The 24745-nt window shown below is 36.9% G+C and overlaps 1 protein-coding gene across 9 annotated transcripts in view; it reads left to right on the top strand.

Moving 5' to 3' along the window:
- The window catches only part of HNRNPC (heterogeneous nuclear ribonucleoprotein C), a 61208-nt gene that overhangs the window by 28753 nt on the left and 7710 nt on the right, over positions 1 to 24745 (top strand). For 7 of the 9 annotated variants that reach the window (XM_049897695.1, XM_049897690.1, XM_049897693.1 and 4 more), the window contains 3 exons: positions 3365 to 3639; positions 13175 to 13289; positions 13913 to 13960. In XM_049897695.1, coding sequence (XP_049753652.1) covers positions 3399 to 3639; positions 13175 to 13289; positions 13913 to 13960 — 404 coding nt within the window. In that variant the 5' untranslated portion in view covers positions 3365 to 3398. The remainder of the gene's footprint in view (positions 1 to 3364; positions 3640 to 13174; positions 13290 to 13912; positions 13961 to 24745) is intronic. The other 2 variants (XM_049897697.1, XM_049897696.1) reach the window with 1 other exon arrangement.

The following is a 24745-nucleotide window of genomic DNA, read 5'->3' as shown; positions in this document are numbered from 1 at the left end:
TCTGTTCTTTGAAATATCTCTACTGGTATTCGTCCATTCCTGGAGACTTGTTTTTCGCCAGTGCCTTCAGTGCAGGTTGGACTAATTCCTTCAATGCCATTGGTTTCTGATCATATGCTACTTCCTTATATGGTTGAACGTCAACCAGTTCTTGTTGGTACAGTGACTCTGTGTATTCCTTCTCCTATTGATGCTTCTTCATCATTCAGTATTTTCACCACAGAATCTTTCAGGATGGCAGCTCAAGGCTTGAATTTTTTCTTCAGTTGTTTCAGCTTCAGGAATGCTGAGTGTGTCTACCCTTTTGGTTATATAACTCTAGGTCTTTGCGTTTGTCATCATAATTCTTTGTCTTCTCAAGCTGCCTTTGAAATCTTCTTTTCAGCTCTTTCATTTCATTGTTTCTTTCTTTTAGCTAGTCTATGTTTAAGAGCAAGTGCTGGCAGTCCCCAGGTTACCAATGTCTAACTTAACATACAGCCCATAGTAAAGCCTATTAATATTAAAAACATGGTGCCTAATAACAAATGGGCAGTACTTTGTGACATGCATAAAAACATTACTATTGCTGTCTTACGTTAAACATGTTTTAGTTTATCTGGAAGTGTTTCTTTAATGTTTTTGTATCCATAGAAAGGTACACTGTAGAGTACCTTTCTAAGAACAACATTTGACAGACATTAGACATGAAACAATTCAACTTAAAGACAAACTTGGAAATCGAACTCATTTCCTAATCTGGGGACTGCCTGTAGTCTCTTTGTATTTAGGCTATTAGTTATCTCTCTTCCCTTACAGAGATCACACAGGGATGGTATGTAAAAGCTTAGAAGTAGGGCAAATGTGACCTGAGACCATTCGGTTATTTCTAAAATTTTGAGGAATCCTCTTCAATAAAATTTTCTGCAGCACAACCACTGGAATATAAACTCTGAGGACCATATTTGTGATGGTTTGTCTTTAGAAGGGGCCCTGATGTCTGGTAGTTAGCAGACACTCAAATATTCAGTGAAAAAATAAATTTGTGGTGACTTTTTATTGATTCTTTAGATCTTGTCTAAATATACTGTGTTACATATCTTGATTCAGCTCAGCTGCTAACCAAAAGGTCAGCATTGGAATCCACCAGCTGCTCCTTAGAAACCCTGTGGGGCAATTCTGCTCTGTCCTGTGGGATAGCTATGAGTGGGAATTGACTCGATGGCAACAGGTTTGGTTTGGTTATTAACTCTTTGATAGGATATGTTCCTAGGATTGGAACTAAAGGATCTTATCTCAGTATACTGTTACAAATATCCAAACTTTATATTACTTACAAGCATTGAAAGCTATTCCGTTGACTTTAAGATAAGCATGAAGTTAGTCATTTTATCATTTTTCCTTTTAAGAACAAGTTCATGATTTTTGTACCAAATTTAGAAATCTTACATAAAGAAAATGAGAAAATTGTATCCAAAACTCTGATGATAACTGTCATTAGCATCTTTTTACTCGTATAACTGAATGTTTTTTTTTTTAACCAGCATTTTCAGACAGGGTTTCTTGAGAGAATTAAGTCATCCATTGTAAGCAGTGAATTCTGTGCATCCAGATTGGAACTAGTTATGTAACATCCTTGGGAGGATGGAGAAAGTAGTCATTTAAATGCATTTCTATTTTTTGGTTCAAAGGAGAACCTCTTGAAGGGGACTATTTTTTTCCCCCATACTCAACATGCTAGTGGTATATAGAGAGCCCCCTCACCATGGACAATTTCTTAAAGCTAGGAAATTTTCACATATATGCTATAGATATATTTACTCAGAAAAAACATTTGGTGAAAATTTTTCAGGTTGCCAAGTGTTAAAATAGCAAACTGTAATAGCAGTAGTATCTGAAACGGGTTAGGCCTTTTTAATAGATTTCGGTCTTAATTTTTCTCTTGTTGTACTCAGGATTTCTGGCACTCATGGTTGAAAGGCAAGTGGCTACTGTTTCACTAGTTAACCCTCATTGCTTAAATGTTTTAATAAAGGGTTAAATGAGAACTTTGGTTTCTAGAGAGGTAATTTAGAAATCAAAAGGGAATGAAGACAGTTTCTTGAATTTTAGAACAGTAGGGAAGAGGAGGAGCTATCGTTTTTAAATCAGTACTGGCTGTTAATGACTAAGCATTTTAAGGGTCAAAATGGTGTGGGATCATGTAAAAATATTATACTACATGTTTTATTGTGTACATACATAAGATTTTTACATAATCCACAAAAACTAGTTGGTCATGAGTCTCATGAGGATTGGGAGGATAATAAATATTAGATACTGTTTGGGATTTGTCTTAACTTGAAGTTCTTCAGTACTTTTCACAGGGTTAAATGGGAAATAAATTATCTCAAGAATAGACACTAACTTTAAGATGGGTCCACTGTAAGCCCTGTTCAAGGTTGAGTGTTAGAATGAGAAGGGCAGCAGACTCACTTGAAAGCTAAAGGTTGACATCATGAATCTCTGTGTTATAAGATTAAGGGTCCATAACATACGTAAAGAAAGATGATTTTGGTCTTAAGCAGTCTGAGGAAAATTGTTTTCTCTTCCTTGATTCCCCTGATCCTCTTGATGTGTAGTGTTCCACTGGCTACTTTTAGCATCATCACCATCCAGTATTATTAAATGACATGTATATTCTACATCAGCACATAGATACTAGGTTAAAAGTCATTGAAATTTATAAAAGGTGGTATTGGTACTTACATGGTATCTACAGCATATTACAAATGGCTTGAAGTACCTCCAAATAGGTATTTCCAGAGTGAATGGATTGTTTATTGCTGCTGTTTGCATATAAGGTTGTCAGTTATCCACATTCATCTAGCTTAAGAATGGTTTGGGACAGAACTTGTAATTTAGTATTGGCAGAATGAGTGAGACTCATTTTAGTAGAAGCAGTGTGCAAGAAGATGGAGCTAATATCAATTATTGATAGATGGCAAGGAATGGTTAACATGACTGGGAAAGTGAAAATATGAGCAGAAATTGGTGGTAGAGAGCCTAGGGGCTCCTAATTTGCCTGACAATTTCAAAACAAAGAAGGGACACTTGGACTTAGAGGATTGTGTTGCCAATAGTAGCCTACGAAGAGGATTTTTGTTCCTTGAGAAATGATAATCTAATGCTGGTAAAGTAGGTGAGAAGAGGAATTTGAATTTAAGGATATATTCAAGGTCTCTAGTTTCTGAATAGTAATATATTCTATCTGATCCATCTGCTGCTGTTAGATCCCTTTAAAGTTGATTGATACTCTGGGCATTCATAGTAGTTCAAGATAAGAATACAGAGTTTTATTTTGTTTTTAGTGTTTGTTCACCTGAACGCATTTTTTTCCTTCCAGTTTTTCAGCTGTGTAACGAATCTCATCAGACACCATGGCCAGCAATGTTACCAACAAGACAGATCCTCGCTCCATGAACTCCCGTGTATTTATTGGAAACCTCAATACTCTTGTGGTCAAGAAGTCTGACGTGGAGGCAATCTTCTCGAAATATGGCAAAATCGTCGGTTGCTCTGTTCATAAGGGCTTTGCCTTCGTTCAGTATGTTAATGAAAGAAATGCCCGGGCTGCTGTAGCAGGAGAGGATGGCAGAATGATTGCTGGCCAGGTTTTAGGTAAGGTCTGGGTTGAATTAATTTTTTGGCCTGAAAGTTTTTTTGTTGATATTTATCTCTCTTACTCCTTCCTTTCCCTCTGTAAAAATAACAGCCTGAGATGCTCTGGATATTGTAGGTATGACTTTAACCTAATGAAAATGTTAGACTGGTGATGCAAATGGTTAATGGCACAGCTGCAAATGGTTGGTGGTTGGAACTTACCCAGTGGCTCCCCAGAGGAAAGTCCTGGTGAGCTGCTTCTGTAAAGATAACAGCCAGGGAAACGTTACGGGGTAGTTTTACTGTCACATGGAGTCATTGCGAGTTGAAATTGACTTGACAGCACCTAAATGAAAACAGCAGGCTTATAAGTATAGTAAAACCTGTGAAAGCTGGCACCTGTGTAAGGCTCAAACACGTCAGAAAGGAAAAACTAAAATATTTTACTCTAAAAACAAATGAAAGTGATAGGACTGCATTCTGTCAAGGGCAAAAATACTTGTGAGACCTCGGAAAACAAAGCAGTCCTGTTCCAGCACTCACAGGTTTAGCTGTATGATGAGTTATTAAATAAGGATTTTATTACTCTGTTTTATATAATATTGTACAAATAACCCTCAGTTGTTAGTCTTCACTAAGATAGGGGAGGTAGGAATGATATCTCATAATGTAAAAATGCTACCTAAATGGCTCTTTTCTCCTGCTCAGTAGACCCTGGAGAGACGTACAGCTTTGTCATACATGGGCTGTGCAGTTAGACTGCCTGGCTGTGCACTGGGATAAGTACTACCTGTGTGTTAGACAGGCTACATAGCCTGGTTAAGCCTTAAATTTTCTCATCTGTTAAAATGGAGATAGTATAATAGTACTTAAGGTTTTAGAGGGTTTAGATTGAGAGGACTGAGATGATTCCTGAGAAGCCTGTAGTATAGTACAACACATTTATACTTGATAAAAGGTAGTTGTTAACACCGGTTTCAGCAGTATAAAGCCTTTTTATGTTGTTTTGGATACTTCTTTGACCTAGCATGTTCAAGCTTTGAGAAACAAGCACTGAATTCTGTTCAGATAATAGTTGGGATTCTAAATTTTATAAGATTGTATTACATATTAAGACTATTAGAACACATAAATGTGTTCTATATGACTGTAGAATTTTATCTCCATTAATTTTCTAAATGCTTGTCGGCTTCTAGGATTTATTGTCCAGAGTCATAGTAATTTGATGATATTAATGTTTTCTTGAGTCCTTTCACTCTGAGTACAGAGAAAACTGAAGAGTTTATAATACAATCCATTTATTTTTACTTTTTAGGAGTTAAAAAATGAGCATGGATCGCCTAAGTGCTTGAATGAATAATTTCTTTTTTTTCGGCACACACCTGGTTCCCATGAGGTAGAGGTTAAATATGTCCCAAGTGGCCAGCTTTTCCAAATTACCATCCCACTCTGTCATCTCTAACATCAACTCCTCCTCCTCCCCTCAATACTCTCTCCCTGGTCTTTCGGTACTATAATTTGCAGCAAAGTCTCAGAGAATTCAAGGAAATGGCTTTACATGGTTGTTGGAGGCTGGCAAGTGCCAAATCTGTAGGTGAGGTGTAGGCTTCTCCTGACTCAGCGTGACCACAGGGGCAGTTGAACCCAAATTGGCAGGCCAGATGATGAGGCTGGTGGCCCACCAGTCTTTGGAAGCTGGCAAATCAGGTCAGGCGATAGACTGCTGGCCCATGGGGCTGAGAAGCTGACGAACCCCAGAATCTGTAGGTTGCCTGCTGGGTTAAGTCCCAAGAACTGAAGTTCAGAGAATGACTAGCTGAAAACAGAATCCGAATGCAGAGGGAGCCCCGCTAGAGCACCCACAAATATACACTGGATGTAGGCCACACTCCATGGAAGTATGTGACTCGAGTAAGGGTGGGATCCTAGTCACACTTTCTCCTGTAGGTCTGTGACTCAAGATACGCTCCACACTAATCCGTGCCTTATTAACATATAGAGACTGGAAGAGATCCATATTTATGCCTATTCCCAAGAAAGGTGATCCAACCGAATGTGGAAATTATAGAACAATATCATTAATATCACATGCAAGGAAAATTTTGCTGAAGATCATTCAAAAACAGCTGCAGCAGTATTTTGACAGGGAACTGCCAGAAATTCAGGCTGGTTTCAGAACAGGATGTGGAACCGGGGATATCATTGGTGATGTCAGATGGATCCTGGCTGAAAGCAGAGAATACCAGAAGGATGTTTATCTCTGTTTAATTGACTATAAAAAGGCATTCCAGTGTGTGGATCATAACAAACTATGGATAACACTGAGAAGAATGGGAATTCCAGAACACTTAATTGTGCTCATGAGGAACCTTTACATAGATCAAGAGGCAATTGTTCAGACAGAACAAGGGGATACTGATTGGTTTAAAGTCAGGAAAGGTGTATGCCAGGGTTGTATTCTTTCACCATACCTATTTAATCTGTATGCTGAACAAATAATCCGAGAAGCTGGACTATATGAAGAAGAATGGGGGGCATCAAGATTGGCGGAAGACTCATTAACAACCCGCGTTATGCAGATGACACAACCTTGGTTGCTGAAAGTGAAGAGGATTTGAAGCACTTACTGATGAAGATCAAAGACCACAGCCTGTAGTATGAATTACACCTCAACATAAAGAAAACAAAAATCCTCACAACTGGACCAATGAGCAACATCATGATAAATGGAGAAAAGATTGAAGTTGTCAAGGATTTCATCTTACTTGGATCCACAATCAACAGCCACGGAAGCAGCAGTCAAGAAATCAAAAGACGCATTGCATCGGGTAAATCTGCTGCAGAGGACTTCTTTAAAGTGTTGAAGAGCAAAGATGTCACCTCAAAGACTAAGGTACTCCTGACTTAAACCATGATATTTTCAATTGCATCATATGCATGTGAAAGCTGGACAATGAATAAGGAAGACCGAAGAAGGGTGGGACGCCTTTGAATTGTGGTATCGGCGAAGAATATTGAGTATACATACCATGGACTGCCAAAAAAAATGAACAAATCTGTCTTGGAAGAAGTGCGGCCAGAATGCTCCTTAGAAGCAAGGATTGCGAGACTGCGTCTTACATACTTTGGACATGTTGTCAGGAGGGATCAGTCCCTGGAGAAGGACATCATGCTTGGCAGAGTACAGGGTCAATGGAAAAGAGGAAGACCTTCAACGAGGTGAATTGACACAGTGGCTGTAACAGTGAGCTTAAGCATAACAATGATTTTAAGGATGGCGCAGGACCGGGCAGAGTTTTGTTCTGTTGTGCGTAGGGTCGCTATGAGTCGGAATCGACTCGATGGCACCTAACAACAACAACAGTCCTTGCCTCATTAACATATAGAGATTAGGATTTACAGTACATAAAATGGAGGATAATTTGGATCACTACATCAGGTCACAAAATGGATGAGAGGCATATAATGCTGGGAATCATGGCTCAGCCAAGCCAGCATACAGTCTCAACCATTACAAGTTCCTATACACCCTAGCATACCAGTCCCACTCAATCATTGTGTGTGAGTACAGAAACTATGGCTAGAAAGGGCCCTATTAACCCTTCCATGGATGTTGGGGTTTTTTGGGGGGAACTTTTTGTAATGCCATGTTTTTTTTCCACTAATGAAATGGATGCTGAGTCATTGTTTTATGGTAGTTTTTTTTTTTTTTAGTTTTTATTGTGCTTTAAGGGAAAGTTTACAAGTCAGGTCATACAGAAATTTACATACACCTTGCCGTACACTCCTAATTGCTCTCCCCCTAATGAGACAGCACGGCCCTTCCCTTCAGTCTCTCCTCATGTCCATTCGGGCAGTTTCTGGCCCCCTCTGCCCTCTTATCTCCCCTCCAGACAGGAGATGGCAACATAGGGTCATGTTTCTACTTGATCCAAGAAGCTCATTTTTCACCAGTATCATTTTCCATCCCATATTCCAGTCCAACCCTTGTCTGAAGAGTTGGCTTTGGGAATGGTTCCTGTCTTGGGCTAACAGAAGGCCTAGGGACCATGGCCTCTGGGGTCCTTCTAGTCTCAGTCTGACCATTAAGTCTGGTCTTTTTATGAGAATTTGGGATCTGCATCCCATTGCTCTCCTGCTCCCTCAGGGGCTCTCTGTTGAGTTCCCTGTCAGGACAGTCATCGGTTGTGGCCAGGCACCATCTAGTTCTTCTGGTCTCAGGCTGATGTAGTCTCTGGTTTATGTGGCCCTTTCTGTCTCTTGGGCTTATAATTACCTTGTATCTTCGCTTGTGACAAATCATAATGTGTAGAAGAGTTGTAACAGCTTTTGAGACTATTTTGGAAGTTTATGGTTTCTTACTGACTATGCTAGCTGTTTTGTGTAGCTTTCATGCCAGCTTGATCAAATGATATTTCTGTGTAATTTGTATTTCAGTTATGGGCATTTCTCAAATGCTGATTGGTTTAAAAATCTTAAGTGCAGAAGGCAATGAATTGGGAAGGAAAAATATTGGATGTTAGAGATCTAATAATCCTTAACATTTAAGATAACACAAAGGAGCTGTAATTGAGAATACACAAATTTTTGTGTTCATTTGTCCTATACCGAAAGTACTAGAAAACCCAAAATATATTAAGCTATGCGGTTTTCCTTTTTTTAGAGTATTTTACGAGTGTAGTATATATAGAATATAAAGACTGTATAAACTACAGTACCGTTATCACACTTAACAAGTTCGCGATAAGTTTTTATTACCATCTAATATTCAATCCTTATTGTCTCAGACTTTTTTTTAATAACTTGGCTTATGCAAACCAGAAAATCCAGTCTATGTTCATAAATGCATTTTGTTAGTTGTCCCTTAGATGTAAAATCTAAGTTTTGTGTCCTTTTCTTTTCCCCATATTTTTAGAATTCATGATATTTAATTTGTTGTTATAATTTCACACATTCTGGACTTGGCTGAGGAGTCCCTGGGTGGCAGAATCAATTAAATGCTTGACTGCTTACTGAAAGGTTGGCCATTCTAACCCACCCAGAGGTGCCTTGGTAGAAGGGCCTGGCGATAATGCTTCTGAAGGGCCGTATCCTTGAGAACCTTATGCAGTACAGCTCTACTCTGCACACATAGGGTCGCCATGAGTTAGAACCAATTTGATGGTAACTTTGGTTATTGGAGCCCTGGTGGTGCAGTGGTTAAGAGTGCAACTGCTAACCAAAAGGTTAGCAGTTCGAATCCACTAGCTGCTCTTTGGAAACCCAATGGGGCAACTCTGCTCTGTCTTACAGGGTCACTATGAGTCTGAATCGACTTGACGGCAATGAGTTTGGTTTTGTTTGGACTCACCTGATTACTTTTTTTGTGGTGTCATTTAACTTGTTCTTTTCTTTTCCTACAGCTGCTAACCAAAAGGTCAGCAGTTCATATCCACCAGGTGTTCCTTGAAAACCCTGTAGGGAAGTTCTGCTCTGTCCTGTAGGGTTGCTATGAGTTGGAATAGTCTCAAGGGCAACGGGTTTGGTTCTTCGGTTTGGTAGATTTAGAGCAGTACTGTTCAATTAAAAAATAATTTAAAACATTATATGTTATTTAAAATTTTTGACTAGCTACATTAAGAGCGGTTAAAAGAAACAGGTGAAGTTAATTTTAGTAATATAGTTAACCTCATTTACCCAATGTGTTTCAACATATAATCAGTATAAAAAATGTTGAGGTATTGTACATTTGCTGAGAAAATCAAATCTCATTTCTCTGAAACCAGATGTTTGATCAAATTCAAGTTACCATCATTTCTGTTCCCCTCTGCCCCGATACCAGCTGCACATGCAGCACTTTTTCGTCTTATCCTAAGCGCCTGGTAATAGATCAGACCGCACAAGTTAAAGGAGGCAGTCGTCTGGACTGCCAAGTCTTTTGAAGACCTCAGACGCCAACTACAAGCTTGGAAGTCCCTATGACGCCCTCACTTTTGGCCTACTGGCTAAAAATTCAGGGTTTTCCTCCTACCCCTCAGAATGCCAGCTGTAAGGTCAAGGTTCCCCAGGCTTCCCCCTCATTTCTGGCCTACTGGCTGCCACTACTCCTTCAGCTTTGATGACTAGGATGACTCATAGAACGCTGGGAACCACTCTACAGCAAAAAAGATACAAAATGAAGAGATGTATAAGAAAGGTTCCCAGTGCAGAGCTTCCATGTCTTATAAAGGTACGTGCTACCCTCCCATATGCATCTATGCCTGGGAACTTCCCTGTCTAGAACCTTTATTGGGGGTTTCACGATGTAATTTTAACTCCAGTCCTTCTCCCCTGAGGTTAGTTGATACCATAAAGTCAACATGAGGTTGATATTATGCTGGGTGGGTCTTTCTAGGGCATAGACAGTCTGTACACAGCATAAGTTATAAACCCTTAGGTATGGCCTGGAGTCTCCATCAAAGACACTTCAGTCATTAGGGAAAATCCAAGGTTTTAGAGGTTTACTCAGGAACCAAGGACCAAGACCAAATTGTTTGAGTCAAGTTAAATTCTCTGCCCTACAACACACACTCTTTTTTTCTTAAAAAGCCTTTGAAATTCAGTATATGTATTGCACTTAAAGTACATCTGAATTCAGACTAGCCACATTTTAAGTGCTCAGTAGTGACATGTGGCTCTGGTGGCTTACCATATTGGACTGTGCAGATACAGAGGCTTGCTTAAATTCCGGTTCAATTTATTTTGGTGAAAATACTTCATGGATAGTGTTATGCAATTCATATTGTATCACATCAGGTGGCCTAATAGGGTCTCACTTGTAGTGATGAATCATGGGGAATCACCCTCCCTCCATTGATGATCATTGCGTAGGTATCTCATTAGAGATCGCAAAACAATGGTTCCTAATTTTTTCTGCATTTATTAGCTATAATTTTTCTATACTTGATTTTCCTGAAGTTCTGTTCACTTTGGAAAGGCTAGACATGTCTTGATTCCTTTTTTTTTTTCTTAATTTTGGTATAATGAGTTGATACTCTTAACAACTTCCAAATATAACCATTACTTTTCCTCAGTGTCATTATGAATAATTCATATTTTTATCTATAAAAATATTTTTATTGTAAATATGTATAATAAAAAGGTTGCCATTTTAACCACGTTTAAGTGTACAATCAGTGACATTACATTCATTATGTTGTACAACCATCCCTTTTGTTTCCAAAAGCTTTTCATCATCTCAAACAGAAACTCAGTACTCCTCAATTAAGCAATACTTCTCACACCCCCTTCCCTCAGCCTCTTTAACCACTAATAAACTTTTTCTGCGTTTGCTGTTTCTAGTTCATGTAAGTAGCATCACGTAATTTGCCCTTTTGTGTCTGACTTAGTTCACTTAGAATGTTACTAGAGTTTAATATGTCATAGCGTTCGTCATAAATTCATTTCACTAGATGACTAAATAATAACCCATTGTATGTATATACCGTATTTTGTTCATCCATTCATCTGTTGGTGGACACTTTGGCTATTGTGATACATGGTTTCCACCTTTTGGCTCCCGTTAATAATGGTACAGTGAACAAGTATCTGTTCAGAGTCCCTGTTTTCAAGTCTTGAGTGTGTACGTAGGAATGGAATTGCTGAGTAATAGAGTAATCCTTATGTTTAACTTTTTGAGGAAGCAGCCAAACTGTTCCTACACAGGCTGCACCAGTTTACATTTTAACCAGCAGTGCATGGGAGCTCCAATTTTTCCTTCTATATCAAAACAAAAAAAAAACCACAAAAACCAAACCGCTTGCCTTCAGGTTGATTCTGACTCATAGCGACACTGTAGGACAAAGTAATGCGCCCCATAGGGGTTTCCAAGAGTTGTAGTTCTTTATCCATTCTGGATATTGAACCCTTACAGATGTGTTGTTACCAAATATTTTCTCCCGTTCTGTATTCTTGATAAGTCCTTTGATGTATAAAAGTTGTTAATTTTCAGAATTCATATAATTTTAATTGATTGCAAATCAGCCGAGAGCTCAGTATATTTTGTCTTTGGCCAGTGGATCATCATCCTGTGTCCTTGAGACCTAACCCTCATAGTTTTGTGTTGCTTTCTGGATCTGGAACCGCAGGATACCCAGGTGATCTGGTACATGCCTGGATCTAAATTCACCTCATTTTCCTAAGGTCCTTTTTCCTTTTTAGTGGAAAGTATTTGGAAATCATAATCTGGGCACTAGGAGTTTCGTGGCTAGTGAATTTTAATTGTGTCTAGCCAGTGTTAGTGGGCAGAATAGGAAGTATCTTTTTTTAATTGTATTTTTGGTAAAAGTTAATACGGCACATTAGGTTACCACTTAACAGCTTCTATACATACTGTTCACTGACATTGATTACGTTTTCCTTTTTTAAAAAAAACAGTATATAATGAGTTATAATGATAATTTTAAATTAAACTCAAGATTACTGGGTTTTTATTTAACTTTTCATTTCATACATGCTTTGTGCCAAGGTTCAGAATAACCATAGTAATATTTTCACCAAAATTAATATTACTGAATGCCGTGTTAGACAAGGCTATTTTTATTCTTAGTATATGTCTCACTATGGATATTGAGTCTAAATACTGTAGCTTAGAGTCACATGTAATAATTCTTCTATAAGGTAATGTAATCAAGTTGAAATATAGTTTGGTTCTGTTGTTTAATTTTGGTTTTACATTTTATGAATTTTTCAGAAATTTAATTTTATAGAAGTTTATATGCTTCCAAAGTCTAAATCATAAAGCAAGGTTGATATAAACTTTAGATAAGATAGAAATGAGTTTTTTAAACAAATGACTCGTAAGGTTATTCATTCATGTAATAGTGTTTAGCAAGTAGACAATACTCAATCTCTTTTTCAGTTGGTCATTTGATGTTTTGAGTTTTTGGAGAACCAATCTAAAGTTAATGGGGTTTATTGTTAGACAAAGGAGAAGTATGAACACTTTTTTGGTAGGTGATAAGTGACAGGGAGAAGTCCTGGTTGCCCAGGGTTAAGTGCTACAGCTGCTAATCAAAATGTCGACAGTTTGAATCCACCAGCCACTCCTTGGAAACCCTATGGGGCAGTTCCGTTCCGTCTTACAGGGTCACTATGAGTTGGAATTGACTTGATAGCGGTTAGCTAGGTGACAGGATAAGTAGCTGGCTGTCCTAGGGTAGGTGTTTAATTTAAAAATAATGTTCACAGAACCTTTCCTGGAAAGGGAACCAGTATTACTAATCTCTGCTTTTCTCTATGGTTGTAAAAATGGGCAAACTGAGTGAGCAGAGTGAGTGGCCTGTGTTTTGAGAGTTGAAAGAGAAATTTAACATTCTATTTTTACTGAGTAGTTTTTGATGCAGAACAGAGTACAAAAGAAAAGATGAACTAGCCTTGTAAAATTCTTAAGCCTTTTTTATGTAAGAGACAAGTAGATATGTTGTTAGCCCTTAGTTCATTTTTGACTTTGTACCCTTTTAAAAGCTATAAACACTTGAAATTTTTTTTCCACAAGAGACTTGTCATTAAAATTTGTGTATTTATGTTTTTCCAGATATTAATCTGGCTGCAGAGCCAAAAGTGAACCGAGGAAAAGCAGGTGTGAAACGATCTGCAGCGGAGATGTACGGGTCAGTACCAGAACACCCTTCTCCGTCCCCTCTACTCAGGTCCGGAACTTTATTATTTATAACTGCATTGTGTCCATCAGTGGGCATCTTCTCTATCTGTTTTCTGGATGTTGGGAGGGTTAAATGTGGTTTGTGATTAATCTTTGTAAAAGTAATGCTTTATTAATTTTGTGTTTATATGCCTCCTTTTTACCCATTTTGCAGAGAATTACTAGAATTCTCTGAGATACTTACTCTTAAAGCATAGTTGGGTGTTTATAGCATAAATTGAAATCCTTTAAAAGGGGTCGTTTTACCTTCTAAGAAGCTGGGGAGTAAGAAAAGGAAAGGAGGTAGTATAATAGTGCCTAGTTGACTGTTGTATTTTTCAGTGTTCTTATTCTTTCACCTGTTATGTTATGTGTTGAAATTTTAGTAAACTTTGATGTGAATTATCAGTTTGGCCACTGCATGTCCAGTGGCCTAAGATGAATTCTATTGAGGAAAAGAATTTGAGACTGTGGTTTATTGTTTGAGTGTTTGGGGGAATATTCCATGCTAATCTTGGTTTGATCTGTTTGTTGTGGTTTTTTGGCATAGTTTTTTTTTTTTTCCCCCATCTGCTGTTATGAATTTATATCAACAGCTTCAAAATTAATCCTCTTTGGTATTTATTTTTTCAGCTCTTCTTTTGACTTGGATTATGACTTTCAGCGTGATTATTATGACAGGTATGTTGAAGGAATTTTATTTTCTGTATGCTGGCAAAAAGCCATGTAGTAAGAATAAGAACCATTTTGTTGTATTTTGTAGTAATGAACTTTCCTTTTTATAGTAATGAACAGTAAACGTGTTTTAAACGAAGTCTGTCTCCTTTTTGCCAAAACAAATAGTACTTCCTCCCAAACCATCAGAGGTAGACTAGATACGGTGATATTTCTGTTGATTTCAAACAGTCAGTTAATATATTGTCAGGGCATATGGGGCTGTCTGTTTTTTCTAGACTATGGTTTTTATTTTCCACTCTTGAGACAAATCAGTTTTGTCTTTATTTTAACTTGCATACCAAATAAAAGTAAGGTCTATCTGCCTTGCCTAAGGGTGCAAATGGAACTCATTAGTACTTCTGTGTTGTCTTCATTATTTCTGTTGTGTACTTGCGACTTGGTTGGGGAAATAGTCGTGTGCTTGTTGGGCATGTTTGTTCTTTTTCTTTTTTCCCTTCTGCTGTTAGGAATTTGTTTTAGGGGAATACAGAAAAACTTACCAGAGATGATCCTTTAAAAATCATATACCTTCTTTTAAGCAAACCATCTAATACACACAAAATTGAGTACAGTAAGCAGTATGAATTAACAATACAAATTCCTTTGGTAAAGTGTTAAGAGCAGTATTGTAGGTTGGTGAGTGGTGGTGGTACAGTTTATAAGGCAGGGAGGTTGGAATAATTATCGTTTCTTCCTGTGCCTTTAGAGCAGCCTTGGTGCTTAGAGAATCATGAGAAATAAAATTGGAAGATGAGTGGATAGGACTGGGTGGTAGATGGCTTTGAATGATGGATTTAGGTATGATGGTGAACGAATTTGTCATTGGAGACAGGAATGATATGCTAAAAAAAGTTACTGACATTTGTATTCATTCTGGTAACACTAGTCTTCATTGACATTAAGTAAACATTTGGTTTTTCTGGTTTACCGTTTTAAATAACACAGTATATTAAAAATTTATTGACCATACTCAGGTTAGACTTGATAAACAGTTAATTATTTTTCTTTGCTTTTTTTCATCTTGGAGAGCTAATATTTCTATGATCCGTATTTTTATGTTATTAGAACATCAATCTCTGCTTTTGGAGTAAAATCAGTATCTTGTTTAAGTAAAAAATGCATCACAGAAGAGAAACATGTGAACTGAGTTCAGCAATCATGAAAGTGGGTTAAGAAAGAGATTGAAGTCAGCATGAGCAAAGAACTGAAAACGTACACTAATGTGTTTGAGAAATAGCCATTAAAAGGACAGAAAAATAAGACTGGAAAGATAGTTTGGATCTACATTGTATGTAAATGCCTTGAATGCCATATTACTATTATATGCTTAATATGTCATTAATGTCATTAAAGTGGATATTTCATTTGTCCCTAGTGGCTTGTTAAGGTTTTTATGCTTGCTTATGTTTGAACGGAAACCCTGGTGGCACAGTGGTTAAGTGTTACGGCTGCTAAGCAAAGGGGGTCGGCAGTTCGAACCTGCCAGGCGCTCCTTGGAAGCTCTATGGGGCAGTTCTACTCTGTGCTATAGGGTCGCTATGAGTCGGAATCGACCCGACGGCCCTGGGTTTGGTTTTGGTTTTGGTTTTTGGTATGTTTGAACACATCTTTTGAAAATGGCATGGTTTTTGTACTTCAAAATTAAAAAAAAAAAAAAAAGACTGTCTTCAAAGTTGAGAGACCAGATCTGGATATCACTTTGCCACTGAAAAACTTGGTCACTGATTGAGTGACTTGCAGGCACTGAAACCCGGTTTGTGTGAAGCAGCTGCCCTTTGTACCCTTTCTGCACGTAGGAATCACTTGGCCACATTGTGATGACACTTACGCCTTGTCATACTTGCTGGGATTCTTAAACAGCTGGTCTAGACAGACTCTTACATATTGGCATATATATTTTAAAATTTCCTAAGAGATTCTAAAGTCCAGTCAGATTTGAGAATCCGTATAAAGAATTAAGAGTAGTTCTCTTTCTGTGGTTATTGTTTCTTTGTTAGTACTCCTTTCAGAAAACTTCTAATAAACACCATACTTTTTTGATATAATTTCTGGGGGATCACGGACTTTTAGGGGTAAGATATACTTAATTACCAGTGTATTGAAAATTTACTGCTCTACAGTTTCTTCCCCCTTAATAGTCTTCTAAAGTTTTACTTCTGTCTTTTTGATGAGGCAGATAAAATTTTTTTGTTGTTGTAATAATAACACAACATTCACCAATTCAACATTTTCCAGGTGTACAATTTAGTAACATCAGTTACATTAATCATACTGTATAATCACCCATAAGAAGCAGAAAAATTTTTGATTACTTCTATTATCTCATAAATAAGAAGGAGAAAAACTTGTTTTAAGTGAGAGATTTGGAAGGCACTGGTTGAAAACGGGATACATACAGCAAGGAATGGTGGAGATGTTTATATGTTCGCAGAAATAACTTCAGATTTCTTACTGCCACTCTTTGGTTCTAAAAATGGGTGGCCATACCACTGTTGGTCTCACTGTTTGGCATATAGAATGTTAATGAGAAGGAATCTTTACCCTTCCATTCTAACCTCAGTCAGTAGGAAAAGATCCCTAATGACTAGTGGAGCAACAACCATGTAGTAGCAATGAACAACATTTTTTTTAATCAAGAATTGTAGAAGATGAGAACATGTTGGGGACTTTACGTGCCTCAGGTTGAGTTGAGGAATTCGCTTCATGTGTTGTATGATGTATGTGATGCTGATGAGGTAGAGTACGTCGTTAAGTTGGAAAGTAGCAAATCCATTAGATTGCTGGTTTGGGAAATGTGCTTTCTTAGGTAGGAGCTGGTAGAGGGTGGAAAAGCTACTCAGGAAAATGGTATTGCTTTTCCTTCAAAAGTCATCCTGAAGATAATTTATTGGCAAGGTTCAAATTTTTGTTCCTATCCTAATGAGTAATTTAGTAATCTGGATCAACTATGTTAGTTAGGTTACTTAATAAGAGATGCGAAATTGGGTCCGAGATGTGCTGAAAGCTTTGGATCTTCCTATTTAAATAGGGTTAAATCCGTGTCTGCTATATAATCACACCCTTAAAATGAAATTAACATAAATGTTTCAAATATAAATTTGGTATTTTTTTAAGGCCATTTCTTTACTATCCAGGTTTCTGGGACTTTGAGTTCTACCTGTTGTTATACTGTGGTAGGGACATAATAGTTGCTGTGCAACAGAGAAGAGTAATTGAGGAATCCAAGAACATGTCATTTAGATCAGGTTATGAGCAAAGCCATTACATAATGTATTTCCCTAGTCCCCTCCTTTTTCTTATCTCTAAAATGTGAATAATATACCTACTCTTATGGTTGCTAAGAATACTAATGGAAACGTGAAAGATATGAAATTGCATTATAAATGATCCAAAAATATTATCATAGTGTTTACAATCAAGGGTTTCCCCTATCTTTTTAGTGCCTGAGGATTCTTTTTTACTATCAGAGGTTCCACGGATTCCTTGCATGTTAAAAATTCCACTTCTGAATTTGTATTTGATTAACCATATTAACATTGGCATACAATATTCCTACTACATATTTTGTTAACACTAGATAAATAACTAAATGAAAGGAATCATGGATATCTCCACCCCCCAAATAGCATCTGTAGTATGTCCTAGGTCTCTTTATGTATACCTGACAGCAGTATTCCAACTAAAGCATAGTAAAATGAAGAATTAGCGTTTGCTTTCTAGAGATTGTTTTTATTTCAACTGTTTTGATTTTAGTCCCTTACGGGATATTTCAAATATATGTAAAATAAGATGGTATAATGAATCTCTGTTCATCACCCAGCTTCAATAATTAATTCTCCCATGGCCAATCTTGTCTTATCTGTTCTCCCTCCCTGTTTTGTTTTTTTTTTTAATTGTGGATATACATCAGAAAGGTTGCTGTTTTTAAGTATACAGTTCAGTGGCATTAATTACAGTCACCATGTTGTGTTAACCATTCCAAAAGTTTTAATCACCACCATACAGAAACTAGGTACCCCTTAAGCAGTAATATCCTATTTCCCACTTTTTCCTGGCACCTTTTATCTCTGTGCATTTGCCAATTCTAGATATTTCACCTAAGTCACTCCTGATTATTTTGAAGTATTTCTCTGAATTATTTCCGTATATCTGTAAAAACTGCTTTTATAAATATAACCAAAATACCATTTATAACTAAAATCATATAATTCCTAAGTATTATCTAGTACCTGGTCAGTTTTCCACAGACTGTTTTGCTGATTGCATTTTATGTCATTTAGCATGTTCCTTTGCCATTCATATTTCCTGTGAATTGGCGGAGAGTTTTGAAGGCTTGATAAGGCTCAGATTCTATTTTCTTGTTTATTTCATTATTTCTTTACTGTGTATATAAAAAAAAAACCAAACCCATTGCTGTCGAGTCGATTCCGACTCATAGCAACCCTATAGGGCAGAGTAGAACTGCCCCATAGGGTTTCCAAGGAGTGCCTGGCGAATTCAGACTGCCAACCCTTAGGTTAGCAGCCAGACCACATAACCACTACGCCACCAGGGTTTCCACTGTGTGTATAGGGAATGGAAAAGAAGACCAGAATGATTCATAGAGGTGTGTTAAGCATGATCATGACGTTTGACAGGAACTGTAAGAATGTAGGCACTGGGTCTTTTGCAAGGACAAACATTTTATTTATCAGGAAGTAGGTGATTTAACGTTGATGTCTTATGAAAATTTAAGAGATTTGTATTCTTACTTGGGTATTCGTTGTTGTTAGTGATAAAGTCCCAAAGATTATATATTCGTTACTTTTCAAACTGGAGCATAGTCAAAATTTGAAACTTATCCAAGTCAACTGGTGTTCTATTAAGCTGTCTTCTGAGGAGACAACAGAGGGTTAGATTCTGTAGCTTTAATGTTGTACCCTGCTCCGCGTGTAGTAAGATTACAGATTTTCATCCATGGGATGGGAATAAAAGTTAAGAACTCTTAACTGTAATCATAAAAGATAGCCTTGATTTGGAAGAATTTTTAGTGCAAGATTTAGCTATATTCCATCTTGTTCTTGTAGAATTTTAGGTTTTGAGTATTCCAACGGGACTACCAGGAATAGTGCTGTATGCACAAAGATAACTAAATGTACTACTAGCCGAATGGTTGGTGGTTCAAACCCACCCAGAGGTACCTCAGAGAACAAGCCTGGTGATCCAAGGGATCATAGCCTTGAAAACCCAGTGGAGCAGTTCTTTGCACATGTGGGATCAGCATGAGTGGGAATCAACAGGTTTAGAATGCTACAAAGTTGGTCTTAACTGTGTCAAATGAGTCTCTCATGCTCAGTATCAGAATTGTAACTACTGTGAATCTTGCTCCTTAGGTAGGAATTAGAGAACCCAGATTGCAGTTTTTGCACAAAGCTTACAAATAATGATAATAACTAATATTATTTTGCAGGCAAAGGAAAGATAAGCTATTATCTCTTGGTAAATAGGACAGGCTGCATATACTTTTATACCTTCTTAAGACTGTAATCCCAGGAACAAGAAACAGAACTGACTTGTTATCTTACAGTGATAAATGTCCTATCACAATTGAATTAGTGGAGTTCAGCAGAGGGACAGATCTCTAGGGCACAGAATATATAGTAGTAGCAGGAGAAACTCATTTGTGGAGATTTGTTTGTGGTATTCTTACAGCAGTCATGAAATGATAGCATTCCCAAATTACATTCATTATAGGCAGTAGGTCTGATTTTTATTTTGTAATAGCCTGGAAAAGAATTCAGTTTTTTGGTATGTTCTTACAGGCAACTTAATTTTGTTTGATCTTCTCATGGGAAAGCTCTCCAATAGTTTTTATCAAGCTAGAAAACCCACTATAGGGGTAGGTTTAGATTTGTTACCTGTTGCTTATAGGTGCTTTGTGAGATAATTGTAGATTGCCATATAGTTTTAAGAAGTAGCAGCCCTTGTACACTTTGCCTAGTTTCCCCAATGGTAACATTTTAGAAAACTGTGTATAATATCATAACCAGGATATTGAAATTGATACCATCCATAGATCTTATTCAGATTTCCCCAGTTTTAATTTACTTGTAGTTGTGTGTATGTTTCAAGTTTTACACAATTTTATCACCTGTTTAGGTTTACGTATTCACCATCACAGTCAAGATACTTACCTGTTCTAATACCACAGGATCTTCTGTATCACAGTTTTATAACCACCCCATGTTAGATTAGCCAGTTCCCCTCTATTCCAGTCCCTAACCCCTGGCAACTATTAAATTGTCTTCCATTTCTAAAATTTTGTCACTTCAAAAATGTTACCTAACTGCACTCATAAAGAACATGTAATCTTTTAGAATTGACTTTTTTTGCTTGACATAATTTCTTGGAAATTCATCCATGTTGTTAATGTGTGTCAATAGTGTGTTCATTTTTATTGCTGGGTGCTGTTCCACAGTATATATACACCACAGTTTAACCATTCATCTGTTGAAGGAATCTGGGCTAATTGTAGTTTTTAGCTATCACAAATGAAGCTGCTATGAAAATTCATGAACAGATTTTTGTGTGAGCATTGTTTTCACCTCACATGGGATAAATGCTTAGTTTAATTGATGTGTGATTGTTGCATGTTTAAGGAGCCCTGGTAGTGCAGTGGAAACCCTGGTGGCATAGTGGTTAAGTGCTATAGCTGCTAACCAAAAGGTCAGCAGTTCGAATCCAATAGGTGCTCCTTGGAAACTCTGTGGGGCAGTTCTCTGACCTATAGAGTCGCTATGGGTCGGAATCGACTTGATGGCAACAGGTTTTGGTTGGTAGTGCAGTGGTTGCCTGCTAACTAAAAGGTTGGTGAATTGAACCCAGCGGCTGATCCTGTGAAGATTACAGCCTTAAAAACCCTATGGGGCTGATCTGTTTTGTCCTCTAGGGTCACTATGAGTAGGACTGGACTCAGTGGGAACGGGTTTGCATGTTTAGTTTTTTAAGAAACTGCCAAACTGTTTTCCAGAGTGGTGGTATTGTTTTATATTTCCACCAGCAATGAATGAGTGGTCCAGTTTTTCTCCATTCTTGTCAGGATTTGATACTGTCACTTTTTATTTTAGCAGTTTTAATGGGTGTGATTTTAATTTTCATTTCCCTGTGGTTAATGATGGAACATATTTTCATGTACTTATCATCTGTATGTCCTCTCTGATGCATATCTGTTCATTTTTTTTTTTTGGCCCATTTTGTATTTGTGTTTTTTACTGTTGAGTTTTGAGAGTTATTTGTATAATCTAATAATAATCCTTTGTTGGATATATGGTTTGCAGATCTTCCAGTCTGTAGGTTGTCTCAGAAGAAAAGTGTTTTAGTGTTGAGGAGTAGGTGACGTTTGTGTCAAGACCTCTTGGAAGTAAGAGAGTGGCTTTGAGTGTGTCTGTGGGGACAGCTTTACAGGCAGAAATATTAAATAGCAAGTGCAGTGGCCCTGAGATGGAAAGTTTCTTATTGTATGTAAGGAACTACAGTAGGCCAGTTTGACTGGAGCAGCATAATCTAGGGGAGAAAAATAGATGGCCTGGTAGAAGAGGGATGGGTTGAATACACATTTTATAGAGCATGTTAAGGCATTGTTGGTCTTTAGCTTTTAACTCTGAATGAGATAGAAAGCCATTGGAGGGTTTTGAACAAAGAAGTGAGAGAATCTCATTTAAATTTTAACAGTCATTCTGATTGCTTTGAGAATAGATAATAGATGGCTGCAGAACAACCCAAGCAACCAGTCATTTTGTGTTAGACCAAGGAGGTGACAATGGGTGGAGAAGTAGTTGGATTTTGAAGTTAATGCTGACAGATTTCTTTACACGTCAGTGAGAGTGAGGGCTGGAGGAATCAGAAGGTGTTACTGAAGTTTTTGACTTGGACAAGTAGAACATTGGAATTTACATTAATAGAGATGGAGGTGGAGGAAGAACACAAAAGGAATTAGGATGATGGGTGAATATCAGCAGATTAGTTGTGGACATAGTAAATTTAAGCTCTAATAGACATTTATATTGAGAGATGTTAAGTAGGCTGTTGTTTATGTAAGTCCAGGGGAGTCATCGGTGTATAGGTGGTAAAACTGTTAGGCTGGATGAATGGATAGAAGAGAGAGATCCCTGGGGCACTGCAACTTTTAAAGAGTGGGGGAAGGGGAGAAGTGAATGCTCATCTGGCTTGATAAAATGAGAGTATAGGAATGAAGGGACTTACATGTTGTTATTGTATGACCTGTAACCAGTATTCTTGGTAAATAAAAATATTATCACTTGGATGGAAGGCTCTTTATACACTTTATACAGAGAAACAAAACCAGGGATTTTTTTTTTTTTCCTTAAAACAATTTTGGATCCTATCCTGTTTCCGAATGAAGAATCAATCCAGTTCCCAAAGAAACCTGCATATTTTTGGCTTAGAAAGCTTTCAGGTGGATTTTCAAATTATCTTCTCATGGAACATGTGTAACACGGCTTCCCAATGAGTCCGTCAGGATAAATCACTATGTTTTCTTACTTGTACGACTCAGTTTTTAGTATTATAAAAGTTAGAGAATTGGATGCATCTTAAAATGAGTATGTACACTTGAAGTAGGGGTAAAATGTTTTGTGACACAGTTGGCTGTGAGTTACATTTTGAACTTGTGAAAATCAATAATTTTTTTCTGATAAAAAGTTGTCATTGGTTCTACATATTTATAGGGGCTATTGATTACTTTTTTTTTAATAGTAGGGATGCAGTAAGTGTTCCCAACCTAGATGTGTTCTTTGGGGAAAAGTTTTAAACCCTTAGAGGTAGTAATAAACAGTTTCCTTTTTTAAAAAAAAATAAATTATTTTTCCTTGTATAATTAATAGTTTGAGTGATTTTTGTATATTAAGTGAGCCTGTACAGGTTTGACTATCAGATAGCCTACTGGTTTATTATTTAATTCATTTATCTTTTAGATGAGCAATGTTTGCTGTTCTTATTTTTGACTGTTACACAGATGACATTGTCTTTAATCTGTCCATAATACACCATTAGTTAAAGACAAAGCAAAGAAAGTTAAAGAAAATGAAATGTAACTATGCAGCTTTACCTAGATAATTTCTATTGTTATCCATAAACTATATCATTAAAACTAGTGATAGTTATTTTGACTGTATTTGTTCGCAAATAATGTCCCCACGTAAATAATGTGCCCACACATGTAATGCGTACAGCATATAACATGCCTGGGAAGGTAACGCCTGATGGATCGGGTGGTTGGCAGAAACGTATTAACACACGGTTATTTGTGTAAAAATACCCAGTCATCTTCCCCTAGGTTCACTGAGGCAGTATGTTTATGGTAGAGTACTCACAAATAGCATTTAGAACTCTTCAAATATAGAAACAAAAAAGGTAAAGATCTAGCTAGTTGATTTACTTTTAGGACAAAAGCAAGAATTTTAACCTAGGTCATGAAAATGAGCTTTTTGGTTTGGGTCAGTTTTTGCTGTTATAACATGGCTTCATATTTACATTTTAATGGAAACCTAAATTAGACATGCTACATTGCAATTATTTAGTAATCCGGTTTTTCTTACATAATTTAAAGCAAAGTGAACAGCCTTCTTATAAAATAAAGCTTTGAGGAATAATATACAATCTCCAGATTAATAAGCCTGTCTTTAAGTTGAATTTGTGCATAACTCGGAACAGTTAGCTATGATTCGTGTCTAATGTCAGTTAATCAAATGTCTTAGTATATAGTGTATAGTGTACCTTTTTATGCATAAAAAACATGAAAGGAACACTTCCAGATACACTGAAACGGCTTTAACATCGTAAAACAGTAATAATAATGTTTTGATGCATGTCACAAAGGAGCACCTGTTTGTTATTGGGAACAATTGTGTGTACCTCGGATTTTTAATATACAATGTTATCAATAACATTAAAATGAATTAAAAATTTTAGTTTCTAATTGCATATAAATTATTCAGTACCTGTTTCCTTTTTAAATAAGTTTTTCTATATATTTAAATTAACGTCACATAGTTTTTACTAATATATTTGAAATAGTTTTCCTTTTGTTATTTACCACATTAGAAAAAATGTGATCAGAGTCCTGAAGGGCTTGTAAGAACTGTATAGTCCAGTGAAAAATTTTTGTTTGGGGTTTTTTTTTTCTAAATACCTAAATTTAGGTATTTAGAAGAAAAAAAAAAAAACCCAAACAAAAGGCATTCACAGAGAGAGAGCGAGAGGGAAAGAAATATTCAAAAATACATGTTATGATGTTAAAAGGTACCTATCCATGTTTCTTGAACAGTTATGGAAATTCTGGTATTTATGAGGTTTAGTAACTGATATTTTATGTTTAGCTCATGTAGCATAACCCTTAGTTTCAGTGCATAGGTCTTCTTGTCTTTTTCCACACACAAAAAAGTCTGTAAGGTCTTATTCCACAAAATTGTACAGAATAATGTTTGTAATAGGTGTTTTCTGAAGGTTTACTCTGGATGACATGTTGATAAAGGAAGTATTCTTCCACTAGTAATTTTTAGAAAAGGAAATTATGCTTTTTGAATAAGGGGTATAGCTAGACATGAATCATAGCCAAGGAATTATTTTAATTAGGGTGACTAAGTTGGAGCACATTATTAGGAACCAAACAGAACAATTATGTCGGCAGAAAATACTCACTCAGGGCTTTAGTGTGCTTATGAGTTAGTGTGCTGGCTTCTATCTCTAGAG

Source organism: Elephas maximus, chromosome 10 (assembly GCF_024166365.1).
Source record: "Elephas maximus indicus isolate mEleMax1 chromosome 10, mEleMax1 primary haplotype, whole genome shotgun sequence".
NCBI lineage: Eukaryota > Metazoa > Chordata > Mammalia > Proboscidea > Elephantidae > Elephas > Elephas maximus.
Note: the sequence above shows the minus strand (reverse complement) of the source record. Positions and strands in the feature narration are given on the sequence as shown.